The sequence below is a fragment of the Neurospora crassa genome, linkage group I (genome assembly GCF_000182925.2).
Source record: "Neurospora crassa OR74A linkage group I, whole genome shotgun sequence".
Lineage (NCBI taxonomy): Eukaryota > Fungi > Ascomycota > Sordariomycetes > Sordariales > Sordariaceae > Neurospora > Neurospora crassa.
In genome coordinates, this window is record NC_026501.1 from 2,953,350 (window position 1) to 2,965,994 (window position 12,645).

Genomic DNA, 12,645 nt, shown 5'->3' on the forward strand with positions numbered 1-12,645 from the left:
GGTCATGGCCGATACCCGAAGTTAAACGGGCCCCGGTCGCCGGCAGAACGGTTTACAATACCGCCAGTACATTGCGCGCGCATTGTGTACCACACGGCGTTGTTTACGAAACTTGGCGACGAGGATCCGCTCCGACTGGACGGGGGAGCCGACAATCAGTCAAATCGCCGAAGACATCTTGCGGGCCGAGAATACTTGTTCGCCGTCCGAAATTTGCGAGGTGGATCAGAGCGTGTCAGCCCAGTCATCCAGCTCCCGTGTCAGGGTCATCCCGTTCAGTAAAACGGCGATATTTGTAACTACAAGGCAACGGGAATGTGTGTATGAAAAAAGTGTTTGCGTAGGACCATGTCTAGGAGTTTCTTCTGGCTTATCTGGTTTGTATGACGGTAACGAAGATGCGGCATATGTGGTTCTATCAACGAAATGGACAAAAGGAGAAACGGATGACAATAGCGAAGTTCGGCATTGGCAAAGCGTTCGTGATGGTGGCACTCGGCTTTATCCCGGGGACTATGTGTCTGAAACGGGCGGGGATACCCGTACTATGTACACATACACTACATCTGGCAGCGCTTGGCACTCAAACGAAGTTTTCAGGGGTCCTCTTTGGCAGATGGTGCGGACTGTGCGGCGGTGCCCGGCTGCCCGTTGTCACATTGTGCGTCGTCTTCTTCGGAAGTCGGGGGTTTCCCATTGTTGCGTAGGGCAGCGGCGGCTAGTGTACGCAGCGGCTTTTTTCGTACCACATACCGTTCGGTATTTCCATTACATCATCAGTCTGCTCCGTTCGCTGCGCGCGCACTCTAGCAAGCGCCGGGTCGCGCTCATCCGCTATGGCGTGAGGTTGAGAGCATCCCGTTGGTAGCGGAATCTTCCGAGAGGGAAAAATCGGAAGATGGAGAGAGAGAAAGTTGGTAAGCACTGAAAGGGGCGTCTCTGTGCAAAAAGCATAAGTCACCTAATCGCAGCATCTATAAGAAATGGTCACAATTGGGTGCGGTATATAAGCGTCATCCATATTCTCGGTGTTGCTCCTCAATTGCGGCTTTTCAGTTTGTCTACCAACTTTGTCCGATTCCCGTTGTCAGCTTGTTAGTGGTGCGTCATTCGCTCCCAAGTCAAAGCGGCCCCACATCATCTTACACCTGCCGCACGTATCCGCTTCCGTGCACGCCTAATCGACATCATCCCATCCGAATCTCACTGCGAGTTTTGTTCCTACGTTAGCTTCTTCACGCCACCGTCCCCAATCTTTTGTCTCAAAAACTCAGCTTCAGACGAACAACCACGACGTCGCTCCTCTAACAGCCTCCGCACGCAATTCATAACCCCCATACTTCCATCTTCCTCATCCCCAACGACGACGAAGACGACAGTACCACCACCACTACCAAAGGTAACCCGACACCAACAGCAACCATGAAGGTCATCAGCAAGGAAGAGGAGGCGGCCCACTACCGCGAGGTCGTCAAGGGCGGTTTGATCGGTGGTACCGGCGGTCTCATCGTCGGTCTCGGCGGTGTCATGTTGGGCATGAAGCGCTATCAATTCGTCCGCCAGCTCTCGCTCCCCTTCCGCGCCTTCCTTGTTACCTCGGCGGGTACCTTCGGCGCCATCATCCTGGCCGAGCAATACAGCGTCACCTTCCAGCGCGCCAAGGACCCTATGCTGAACTATATCGAGGCCGGCAAGAAGAAGCACGAGCAGGAGCGCCTGGCCAACGTGACCTCGACCCAGCGCTTCATGGAATGGGGCCGCGAGAACCGCTACAGCATTGTTTTTGCGTCCTGGATCGCCGCCATGGGCGCCGCCATGGCCATTGTCAACCGTAACAAGTATCTCAGCGCCAGTCAGAAGCTCGTCCAGGCCCGTGTTTACGCCCAGGGCCTGACGCTCGCCGTCCTCATCGCCACGGCCGCCTTCGAGACTGCCGACGCCAAGAGCGGCAAGGGCAGGTGGGAGACCGTCATGGTCGTTGATCCCAACGACCCTACCCATCAGCACTTGATCGAGAAGAAGGTCAAGAAGGAGGACTATGAGGGTCAAAACCTTTGGCAGGGTATGTCTCTTTTTTTTTTTTTTTCTTTCTTTGTTATTTTACTGGCCCCGTGTGCTTGTTTCAAGCTTGTATAGATCCGTTGACTAATTTGTGTTTCAGATATGGTCGCTGCCGAAGAGAAGAGACTCGCCCACAAGAAGGCCCAGGAGAAGCAGCAGCAGGAGAAGGCTTCCGCCTCCGCTTAAGCGCGCTGCGTCAACAATCAGTTTGTCATGAACAAGAGAGCGCTAGTTCCCTCTCTAGTTCTCATGCGAGATCTGTCTTCTCCACCTTCTTCTCTTTATACCGGCCATATCGCACATGGTACGGTGGGGGAGCGAAGGTGAAGACAAAATCAAAATTGGATACCCAGAAATCAAGCGAAAGAGGGAAAAATAGAAAGCCGTGTCACGGGTGTTGGCAAACGTCGTTTGTTATCACCACGGCTATTGGAACTCACCGGCGCGCACCACCTGATTTAACCTAACATACCTTACCTTTTTACTACTACACACACATCAACATCTCTACTCTACTCTACCTACTCAAATCTTGCATTAGCACTGGTGTTTTTACTTTTTGGCGGAAATACAAAAAGAGGGAACTTTGGGACTTTCTTTGAAGCAACATTGGGCGGCTTGTATTGTTTGATTTCTGTTACGATGATGATATGAAATCAGAACATTCACAGACAACAATTGTTGCACAGCATGGCGTTTTTCGCTAAACTGAGTTATCTATTATACGGGGGTCTTCTCTTCGTCGTCGTCGTCGTCGTCGTCTTGAAAGCAGAATGGGCAGAGGGCATGCATGGCTTTGTCGTATAGTATCGTCGTCTTTGCTGGACAATCTGCAACGATACAGATATAGATTGACCTTTGAGAAATTATCTCTATATGCTTTCCAATCTTGTGATTCCTAGGCAAACTAGACTTCCCCGTGGTTCGTGTTCCTCATGACTCCTCACTTCATTCCCATCCCCCTCCTCCCAGAGGACGTGGAGGAAGTTCGTCAACAAAACCCCAGTCAATGATGTCCAAAAATAAGGTAGCACAACACCACTCAATAGTTCCTTGTCCTTCACAAAGTCTCCAGCAGAATTAATCTCCACGTTTCAGTGCAGTGCAGTGATCTTCCAGCCATACCTCCACCATCCTCCGAGCATCTCTAACAACCATCACCTCCTCGCCGGCCTCATGAGCTGTGTGCTGTGGGCATCAGCAATCCTCGGAACCGTCTTGGCTGCGTTCAAGCATCCTCTATCTTATACTTCCATATCGCTTCGATCCGGCCTTCTATTTTCCACCAGTTGGCTGGGACCGAGTAAACCAGCAAATTCCTCACTACATAAGCTCTTCTCGTAGCAAACCCCCTTCAACTCCCTAGAAGTTATGGCTGTTGATTCGCTTAGGATTTATAACTACGTCAAGCCCCCCTCCCCCCTCCCCCCCCCCCCCTTTTTTTTTTTTTTTTTTTTTTTTTTGGGAAATGCCTAGATCTTAATAGCCCCCATGGACAACCCGCGGCGAGTGAATGAACTACGTACCCATAGCCATTCGGTCAGGCAAAGTTGTGTCATGATCGAGAACAGCATAACGAGTCACCGAAGAGGAAATGCATATTGCTCCTTCATTTCCTTCAACTGTTCACTCATTTCGGTGCAGGACACGTTTGGTGGTTGTCGGACTCGACTCGGATTATTTGACTCACCAACGCGAACTGGTGATGTTGTCCTTTCAGACTTTCGCAGATCTTCTTTTGGCTACTACAACCACACCTCCAACAACAACAACCAACACGTGCATAGAACAATCAAGAATGGATGTACTGTTCTTCGACAGTGAGGCCACCGTGTTCGTTCGTTGGTATTAGGTATTAGTTATAATGCAACTTCCTTTTCTTTCCCCTGAGTCTTCCTCGGGACACTCCTCCCATAAGGTCCATCGAGCTCTATTCTATCCTGTCTCCAAGAACACTCTTTTTCATGATTGATCAATCACGTCATTATATGCCGTAGACCCAGTTCCATAATTATAACAACTAAAACCAAAGAACGCCCATCTAAGCATCCACACCCTTCCTCACCACCACATCAGTGTCTTTACAACTGGCAACCCTCCCTCCTCTCCCAGTAAATCTTCGCCGGCTCAAGGGGCCTCGAGAAAAGCGAAGCGTAGTCGGTACCAATAACCTTATCGCTACCATCCACGTTCCTGAATTTGAAGTTACGAACAATAATAGCAAGGATAGTCTGCAGCTGCACATTGGCGAACTGCTCGCCAATGCAGCGGTGACGACCGGCGCCGAAGGGCAGATAAGGGGAGTTGGCGCCCTTGCTGACGAGACCGTAGCCGTAATCGATTTTCTCATCGTCCTCCTCGCTAGGGACGTTGCGAACAATTGTGGGCGCGAGGGGCGAGTCCTTCTCCCAGCGGTGGGGCTCCCAAAGGTCGGGCTGGGGGAAGTAGGACTCGTCCGTGGCGGAGACACCAGGGGCGGCGAGGAGGACGTGATCGGTCGGAATAACGTACTTGGTACCGGGGACGGGCATGGGCGTCTTGACGGCGCGCATGATGGAATGGATAGGGGCGTGGAGGCGGAGGGTTTCCTTGACAATGGCGGCGTGCAGGGGCAGCTTGGCGAGGTCCTCGTAGGTGAGTGGGGGGAGGTCGGCGCCGAGGTTCTTGACTTGTTCGTTGTAGAGATCCTCCATGATGTCGGGGCGGGAGGCGAGGCGGAGCATGATCCACGAGCTGGTGGAGGACGAAGAATGCTGGCCGGCCATGAGGAGGGCGATCATCATGTGGGCGATCTCGTGGTCGGGAACGGGGACGTCGCCCTTGTAGGTCGAGTTCATCAGGTGCCACATAATGTCCTGGGCGCCAGTCTCGCCGCGAGCGCGACGCTCCTTGATGGTGTCCATGTAGATCTTAGCAACGGTACGCTGGGCGTAGTCGCGACGGTTGTTCCAGGGAAGAGGGGCCCAGTGAAGCATGAAGTTGATGGGAGAGAAACCCATGTCGAGGTCGTGGTATAGGTCGGCAAGCGTCTCGTCGAACTTGTCGCGAATCTCCTTGCCCTGAAGAGCGTGCGAGGCGGTGAAGATGGTGATCTGCGCCATCTTGGGGGGAATATCGACGATGCCGGATTTTCCCTTGAAGTCGGCGGTTCTCTTGAGGTAGCTGGTAACCTCATCGGAGATGATGGGGACATATTGGCGGAAAGCTTCGGTGGTGAGCGCAATTTTCATGAACTTGTGAAAACCGTATGTTAGCACACTCTTTACCACCTCCATATGTTGTTGCCTCTGCTAACCTTCTTCTGCTCCATAAGCTTGGAGTTGGGGCAATCGTAGACGACGTCCTTGCCGAAAACAGGGGTAGTAAGGACGGTGTAAATCTCTTCGGCGTTGACATCGCGAATTTTGCCGTTCAAGATAAAGTCATTGCCCTTGGGGCCGACGTAGACAGTAGTCTTCTTTCCGAGGAGGATGAAGGTGAAGCAATCGCCGTACTGTTCGAGCGCCGAGATCGTTAGCAAGCCAAGTTCGCGCGTAGCCCAACAGGAGGCGGTTGGAGGATTTACCTTTTCCCTGTTCTCCTTGAAGAAACGCGGCGGGTCCATACCATACGTAATGGTGCTGCCGATGAGAGGAAACCAGTGGAAGACGAGAGGCGGCTCATTAGGCTTTTTGAAGAGGAACTGCTGGAGGACGTTGAGGACGACGGCAACAAACAAAAAGGAGGCGATCGCGACACCAATTTGCGACACCGTCCCCAGCTGGGAAAACTGCTGGGACAGCGGTCCCGCAACGACTTGCAGGATGCCCATGGTTGGAGAAGGAGGCGGGGAGAAGGCGTGGAGGGGAACGAAGCCAAAGTCGTGGACGCCGGCAGCAAACAAGCAAGAAAATGAATGTAGCCTGAGGAGGGGGGGTAAAAGGGGAGAAGATGGGCGACGCGACTTGATTTTATAAAGTCGGTCGATGGTTGGCGGTTATCGTAGCCTTTCCCTCTCTGGCTACGACCTATCCTAGCGATAGGCTGATAGGGGAGGGGAGGTCTACCCACCTAGCTAGGGACCAAGGGCAGTGCAGTGGTAGTGTAAAACTGGGGTGACAGCAGCACACTTTCACCAGCTTGGTGAAGCTCAGGGACCACCTCACCTTTCGGGAGCAGCTTTCCCTCCGGGCGAATAGGAGTTGGGCAGTCTGATGTCTCCCAGCCAATCATAAGAGCAGGGGCAACGCATTCGTATTCGGATTTTTGGTTGGACGGTACGTACCCTCTCCAGATCATCCAAACTAACCTATCCTTGCCGCACTGGCAACCTCAGCCCAAGATCATGCCATGGGGGAAATCGCATCTGACGGTTTCCACCATGGAAAGAGACGATTGGAGCTCTTCAGCCATGCTGTTTTGGTCTTGCAAAGGAAATGGGATGCAGACAGGGTAATGTCATGCTTGAATGGAAATCCTAACGTCTTCAGAACGCGGCGAGTACGAAGGAATACATATGAATGCCTGACTGCAGATGCAGGGCAGCGATGAACAGATATGATAATATGCATACTACTTGAATGGCCGCTATCTACATACTTCACCCCTTTCAAACATCTCACCAATTCCCAACTCGCAAGCAAAAGTATCTAACATTCCGTGCTTTGTTGAAAGAAACTTGGTCAAATACTAAAAAAGGGGTCAAGCTGGAGTTCAACGGAGCCATCTCTTGGCATTCGAGGTTGTGCTTTGCCACAGCGGCTACTCCCGCTCTCGTCTCAATCCCGCCCAAGCAAGTCATCTTGCGTCGTCCCTCGCCTTTGCTGACCACCACTATCTTTCTAGCCTATGAAAATATATTAAAAAAGGAACCAAAGAAACACGTGGAGTTCGCTATTGTTATAGTGAGGTAGTGCAATGGCGTCATCAAACGATTACGCAAACGTATTCGAATCCATGGTTTGATAGACTCATGATCGAAAATCTGTTGCTGCCGGTTCGAATATGTATGTATAGAGTAAATATATTTATTTGTTGTCTGAATCAGGTGGCTTGGTATCTTCCAATACTATGAGGCAGGTTTCCAACCGAGCCCTTTGTCACTCTACACAAAACCAACCAAATGCATTGACTTGCTTGGTTCAGACATGCAAGAAAACAGAAAAAAAAAAAAAAAAAAAAAAAAAAAAAAAAAAAAAAATCAATGCTGATTCTGACAGGAAGCCGGGACATGTTCTATCTGACATCGAAAGAAGAAAACCCATACGAAGGAATAGAGAAAAGCTTGAGTGAATGCGTGTTATGTGGTATCATGAGTGCCCTATCCCAAGAATCCCGGAATGATCAATGCTCCCCCCTTCCCCTTTTTTGTTACCCCGAAAATGAAAGTGTAACTCCTGGTTGAACGCCGTCCAAAATGCGAAAAGCTGCAAAGAATAAGCGCTATGACTGGCAAGTTTGTTGTTGTGGTTGTTGTTGGTTGTGGTTGTGGTTGTGATTGTTGATGTTGATGCTTCGGAAGCTGTGGCGTTCCTTGCTTATGGTTCATACATCACCCGTTGTCTCGTTCTTGGTCATTTCTTTCGAAAGAAAAGTCCCCTGATATCTGATGTGAGTCCATCCATCGTTGGCCTCGCAATAACAGCACCGCATCACGAAGAAACCCCCCTCCACCCATACCCCCCATCAATATTAACCCAATTGCCCTTCTCCATCGCACTCTCCCAGCCCATCATGACCGCCAGCAACCTGCACCCCACAGCACTAACTGTGCAAATCACCACATCGCTCGCGTCCGCCAGCACAGCCAGGTCCATCATGTACGCGCGGCCCACCAGGCTCCTAAGCCGGATCGCATCAGCCGATGGACTTTTCTTGTGAGCTTCCACATCTGCGTTCGAGCTGGACTGGCCCAAGTTCCAGAACATGGCCGAGAAAAACCCGCCCTCCCAGCCAAACGCTTCATCGTGGAACTTGTGCATCACGTTCCTGTCGAGTTCGGGCTGCTTCATCTCCTGCTTGGCGGCGAGCTTGATACGCTCCTGCGCCAGTGTTGCGCCCTTGAGCTCGGTGGCTTGGTAGATCATAGGGTCATCAGAGGCAAGAATCATGAGGCTGTGGGACTTGGCGACGGCATCTTCGGCCCCGTGCGGGCCGGTGTGATTGAACTTGTCCTCCAAAATCTCGCGCGCGGTTTCGGCGTAGATGTTGACAGGCATGTAAGAAGAACGGTACTGGTACTCAAAGGGGTGGCGGTCGCCGCGGCGGACGTGGATACCGATGGCCAGACCGTTTTGCTTGCCTTTCGTCTTGGGCACGATCCGCCTGGCCATGAGATCGCGGACGCGGTTGTCGACATAAACATTGTCGTCTTTGTTGAGACGGAATAGCGCATCGTGGCCGAGGCGGGCGAGGTTGAACATCTTCTTTTGCGCGGACGGTTTTAGTCGCTCTAGCGGGTCGTCAGAGGAGCCTCCGACAAGCAGCTCACCGAAAAGGTCAATGGCTGTCCAGGTGGAAACGACTAGATGGCGAGCTTCAAGTGGGCAGGGAAGCATCTCGTGTCTGGGAGGCGGTCCGCAGTCCTCGCGAGGAGGTGCCTGGAAGATGTCCATGTACTTGCCGTAGGCCCAGCGGCTGTCGTCGATGAAAAAGGCGCGGCCCTCATTTTGGGCCAACCCGTACGCTGTCCAGAGCATCATTAAAGTCTTTCCCAGACCAGCATCGTCTGACTCGAGGACAAAGGTCAAGCTTTTCTCGCACACAGGCTTCGGTATCGTCCCTTCTACGGTTTCCCCCACAAGAGTCTTCACCGCGTCTTGCGCTTTGTCCGCGGACGCGGGCGCAGGAAGGTACCCAGCCTGCTGGGCCTCCTTGACGTCGATAAAGTGAGAGCCCGACGTATGGGAAAGAAACCCGAGATATGCTTGTGGTATGCTGCTCTTCTGTGATCTCAGTTGCTGCACCTGTTCCGCCGTTTCCCGACACTTTTCACAAACGTTCGTAAAGTCCTCGGCGGTAAGAGGAAACTCCGAGCCCTGGGGTATCGAAACTGTCCAGCTTATCCGGCCCCGCGAATCGGTCAATAAAATGGGCGCTGGGTGATCTGGTAGGTCGGCTCGTGACACTAGAGAGTGGTCATACGGCCGAGAAAGGAAGGGGAGCACCGGGCTGTGTGTGTATAACCACTTGAGCGCGTAGAAAATCAAAACAAGTCCGCATATGTAAAGGATGTAACGGACAACCCTCCTGGGCCGGACGAATCCGGCGAATCCTTTGGACGGTTTGCGCAGCGGGGGTGAGAGCGACGGTAGACCTGGTGACGGAGGAGGAGAGAACATGAGGTGGTCGAAGTTGAAACGGGAAGATGTCGCAGAGACGGGTCCCTTGTCGTGGTGGTAAGAGGCTGCCCTCCGCAGGTTGATTCGGGGCGGAGAAATGATCATTTTGGCGTGTCTCGTCCTACTCAAGTCGAGAGTGGGTGGCATTTTGGTATAAACCGTGTGAGAACCGATGGCTACACAAGCAGAGGGTCCGTTGGGAAGTAAATGTTGGTGGCTTGTTGCTGTGTCCAGAAGGAGTGTATACGGATCTAACCCTCAGAGTTGTTCTATTGGTCAGGTACCAAATTCCCGTGTACGTCGAGGCGAGACGACCGTAGCCGGATGGACGAAGAATACCAGGGCAATCTGGAAGCCGGCAACCGTTGTGTTGCTCTTTTCGGGAAGGGGAAAGGTGCGCCCAGATGTTTGGCTGTCCAGCGACAATAGAGTCGAGGGCGGCGAGCAAGATTAAGCTTCTCGGTAGAAAGTCGACATGCTTGATGACAACTGGGTAGCGAGGTAGCACATGTGCAAATCCCAATCTAGGGGTTAGCGAGCAATGTTGACTTTGACAGGCCCGCTTGATAATTAGTTGAGGGATGTTGCGTGTCTCCTTCGAGGAGCGGCGGCGGAAGAAGCAGTATGGGGATCCACGGGATCCAGGTTCGAGGTTTAGAGAAAAAGGAGGGGAGGGGGGGGTTTGAGGAAGGTGACAGTAGAATAGGATGAGCGGTGGAAGAAGCGAAACAGGGAGGATATGGATGCCAAAGGGAGATTCCCAGGCTTTCCCAAAGCGAAGATCAACCGTGTAAACAAATCCCAAGCGTTCTGCCCCAGAACACCTTCCCTCGCGCAGACTCGCGGGATGACGGGTTGGGGCAGTGTGGTGATAAGGTGAGGAAGGGTGACCGCTTGGTGGATTCGGCCGTGGATATTCTGGAAAGCCGGGTAGAGCGGATTGGCCAGAGAGGACAGGACAGACGGCGATCGTCCCCAGACAGTCTGCAAGGGCCTTGGGCAGTCGACAGCGTCACAACCGAAGGATCACCATGGACCGGGATGAGAAGGGGGTTGCTTGGAGATGAGGGGCCCTTTTCGATGTGTAGATCTGCAGTAGGCGAAGCGTCGAAGTCGTTTGAAAGCCGTTGGAGACTTGGAAGGGCGGAAACCATCTGAGCAGATCTTTCCAGAAAAACGCGGCCCCTCCAAAGTCAAGCGAGACTCCAAGGGTTGAAGGGATGGATGGGATCGAAGGCGGCGGCAGGTGGTGAGGATGACGTGAGGGGGGGTACAAAGAGACACACCATATCCGGGCTATGTCGAGCAAGGCGACGATAGATAATACCTATGAATGGTGAGCTAGCCACTGCTACATGGGGGCTACTATATACCGAGCCATTGCCGTGTGAATGAGTTTCTGTTCCACGATGCACAAATGCGACGGACTGTGGATGAGATGAGATGGGGCGGGGGAGGATTGGCCGGGCTCGAAAAGGAAACCGCTGTGACACCATCCGCCAGTGTTGAAACGCGCAAACGGGCGCTCGACAAGAGCGGAAGCTGGAAAGCAAAACCACCACCTAACCATGATGCCCGCCGCCGCCGCCGCAAACACAGACGCGGACGGGACTAGTGTACCGGGAGGCAAATGCCCCGACGTGGCTTTGGATCACATCAACTTGCGTTGGATGCGTATTCTGCCTTCAATGACTTGGAACAAGTGGTCGGCGACCAGAGCAAATGATAAGAGGTAATCATCAAACACATTTGCGCATGCAATTGAGAGTCCATCTGATTTCTCTTTGCTGTGCACTATAGTGTACATTAGTCAATATGGGGAGGGGGGGCATGGGACATGTGATGGAGGAGGCTAAGAAAAGAGACCCGAGGGGCGGACATGCCCGACATGCAACGAGGGAAAATGATCACCAGGGGCACCGTCCGTTGTCCACTTGTCCACTTGGATCACCACTCACCATGTCCGTCCGTTTGGTACTAGAGTATGTATACTAACTAGTACATATGTAGTCTTTCTCAACCATAGCCGACCGACCGACTGCGACGGGGCCATAGGTATGTAATGACAAACGGCCAAATCCGAACAAAGGCACCTTCCGCATTTGTTTCGTCGGACCGCACAAATCGTCGTCCAGTAAACGGCCCGTAGTGATCTGACGCAGACACGGCTTCGTTGGCGTTGCCATTCAACAAGGTATCATCCAATCGACATTGGCATTTACCCGCGGCACCATCACAAGCTTCACAAGTTTTGATACATACCTGCTTTCCTCATCTCACCCGGCTCCTCTTCCACCGCTGCGGATGCCCTTGGGCTCTTTCTTATACATACCGCGTTATTGCTGGGGTTGGTTAGGTGATTGTAACATTAAACAATGTCTGAGCGTGCCCATCCAACCGACATCGGAGAATGCGAAAATGAGGAGGACTTTTGGAAAAGAGAATCCAAACAATTGTGGATTTCCGGGACGACGATCTCCATTTCTTGACCCCCCTGTCGAATCTGAAACGTGTGGAAAGACCAATCAGGGTTTGCGAAAAGAAGAGGACACGGCACATGTCGAGCAGGCACAGCGACACACGACTTTCCGTCGTTTTTTTTTTTTTTTTTTTTCTCTTCTCCCTGTGATGTGTAACCTCGCTGGGTCTTCGTTTTCGAGTCGTCGTCATCCATCCCGAATCTCTTCGAAGGATTTATAGGATGAAATTGACTTTGATTTTGCGGATGCGCGGGTACGGCCCGTCCTCAATCTCGACTCCGAATCTCATTTGCATCTGACATGAGCAACGTAGTAGGAATGATGCCACCAAAAACGGACATCGGTAGACCACTTGTCGGCCTCTTGGTACTCACCACCATCTATTGTACGAGAGTCCCATACCCTCGGGCCCAGACGGCGCCAATAATAATAATAAAACCATGAAGCAAACTGTTCGGCCATACCAAAGCGATTCGGCACTTTCTGTGTGTATCAAGTAGTGTACAGCAACAGCACGTAAACCAACGTACATAGGTACATACTACATGTAACCTGCAACATGCAGTAGTGTACCCGAGAAAATACAGGCATGTATCATATTCTGTAATCCTATCCATCGCTTCGACTTGTGAGAATGCGTAAGAGAAATTGACTGGATTGTGGGATTGAATGGTGCATGTAGTGTGTATGCACCGCAAGCTCAAGTGCCGTATGCAAGTCATCCTTCCTACCGACCTTTCGTTGCTTCACCCGGCTTCGCCCTTGCCTCACCTCGTCTTATGCAG

At 52.1% G+C, this 12,645-nt stretch overlaps 3 protein-coding genes across 3 annotated transcripts; 1 reads left to right on the forward strand and 2 right to left on the reverse strand.

The window, feature by feature from the left end:
* The first annotated feature begins 909 nt into the window (after nt 1-909).
* On the forward strand, nt 910-3,213 carry NCU02623 (mitochondrial hypoxia responsive domain-containing protein). The gene is made up of 2 exons (XM_959933.3): nt 910-2,062; nt 2,162-3,213. Exons 1-2 carry the CDS (start codon nt 1,423-1,425, stop codon nt 2,245-2,247), a joined length of 726 nt encoding a protein of 241 aa, XP_965026.1. The 5' UTR covers nt 910-1,422; the 3' UTR covers nt 2,248-3,213.
* A 308-nt stretch (nt 3,214-3,521) lies between these two features.
* Nucleotides 3,522-6,140, reverse strand: NCU02624 (cytochrome P450 51). The gene is made up of 3 exons (XM_958956.3): nt 5,627-6,140; nt 5,357-5,554; nt 3,522-5,294 (listed from the first exon to the last, which is right to left on the reverse strand). The coding sequence occupies exons 1-3, from the start codon at nt 5,870-5,872 to the stop codon at nt 4,143-4,145; spliced, it is 1,596 nt and encodes a 531-aa protein (XP_964049.2). The 5' UTR covers nt 5,873-6,140; the 3' UTR covers nt 3,522-4,142.
* A 1,099-nt stretch (nt 6,141-7,239) lies between these two features.
* NCU02625 (hypothetical protein) lies at nt 7,240-11,121 on the reverse strand. The gene has a single exon (XM_958957.2). It carries the CDS (start codon nt 9,525-9,527, stop codon nt 7,692-7,694), a length of 1,836 nt encoding a protein of 611 aa, XP_964050.1. The 5' UTR covers nt 9,528-11,121; the 3' UTR covers nt 7,240-7,691.
* Nucleotides 11,122-12,645: the final 1,524 nt, after the last annotated feature.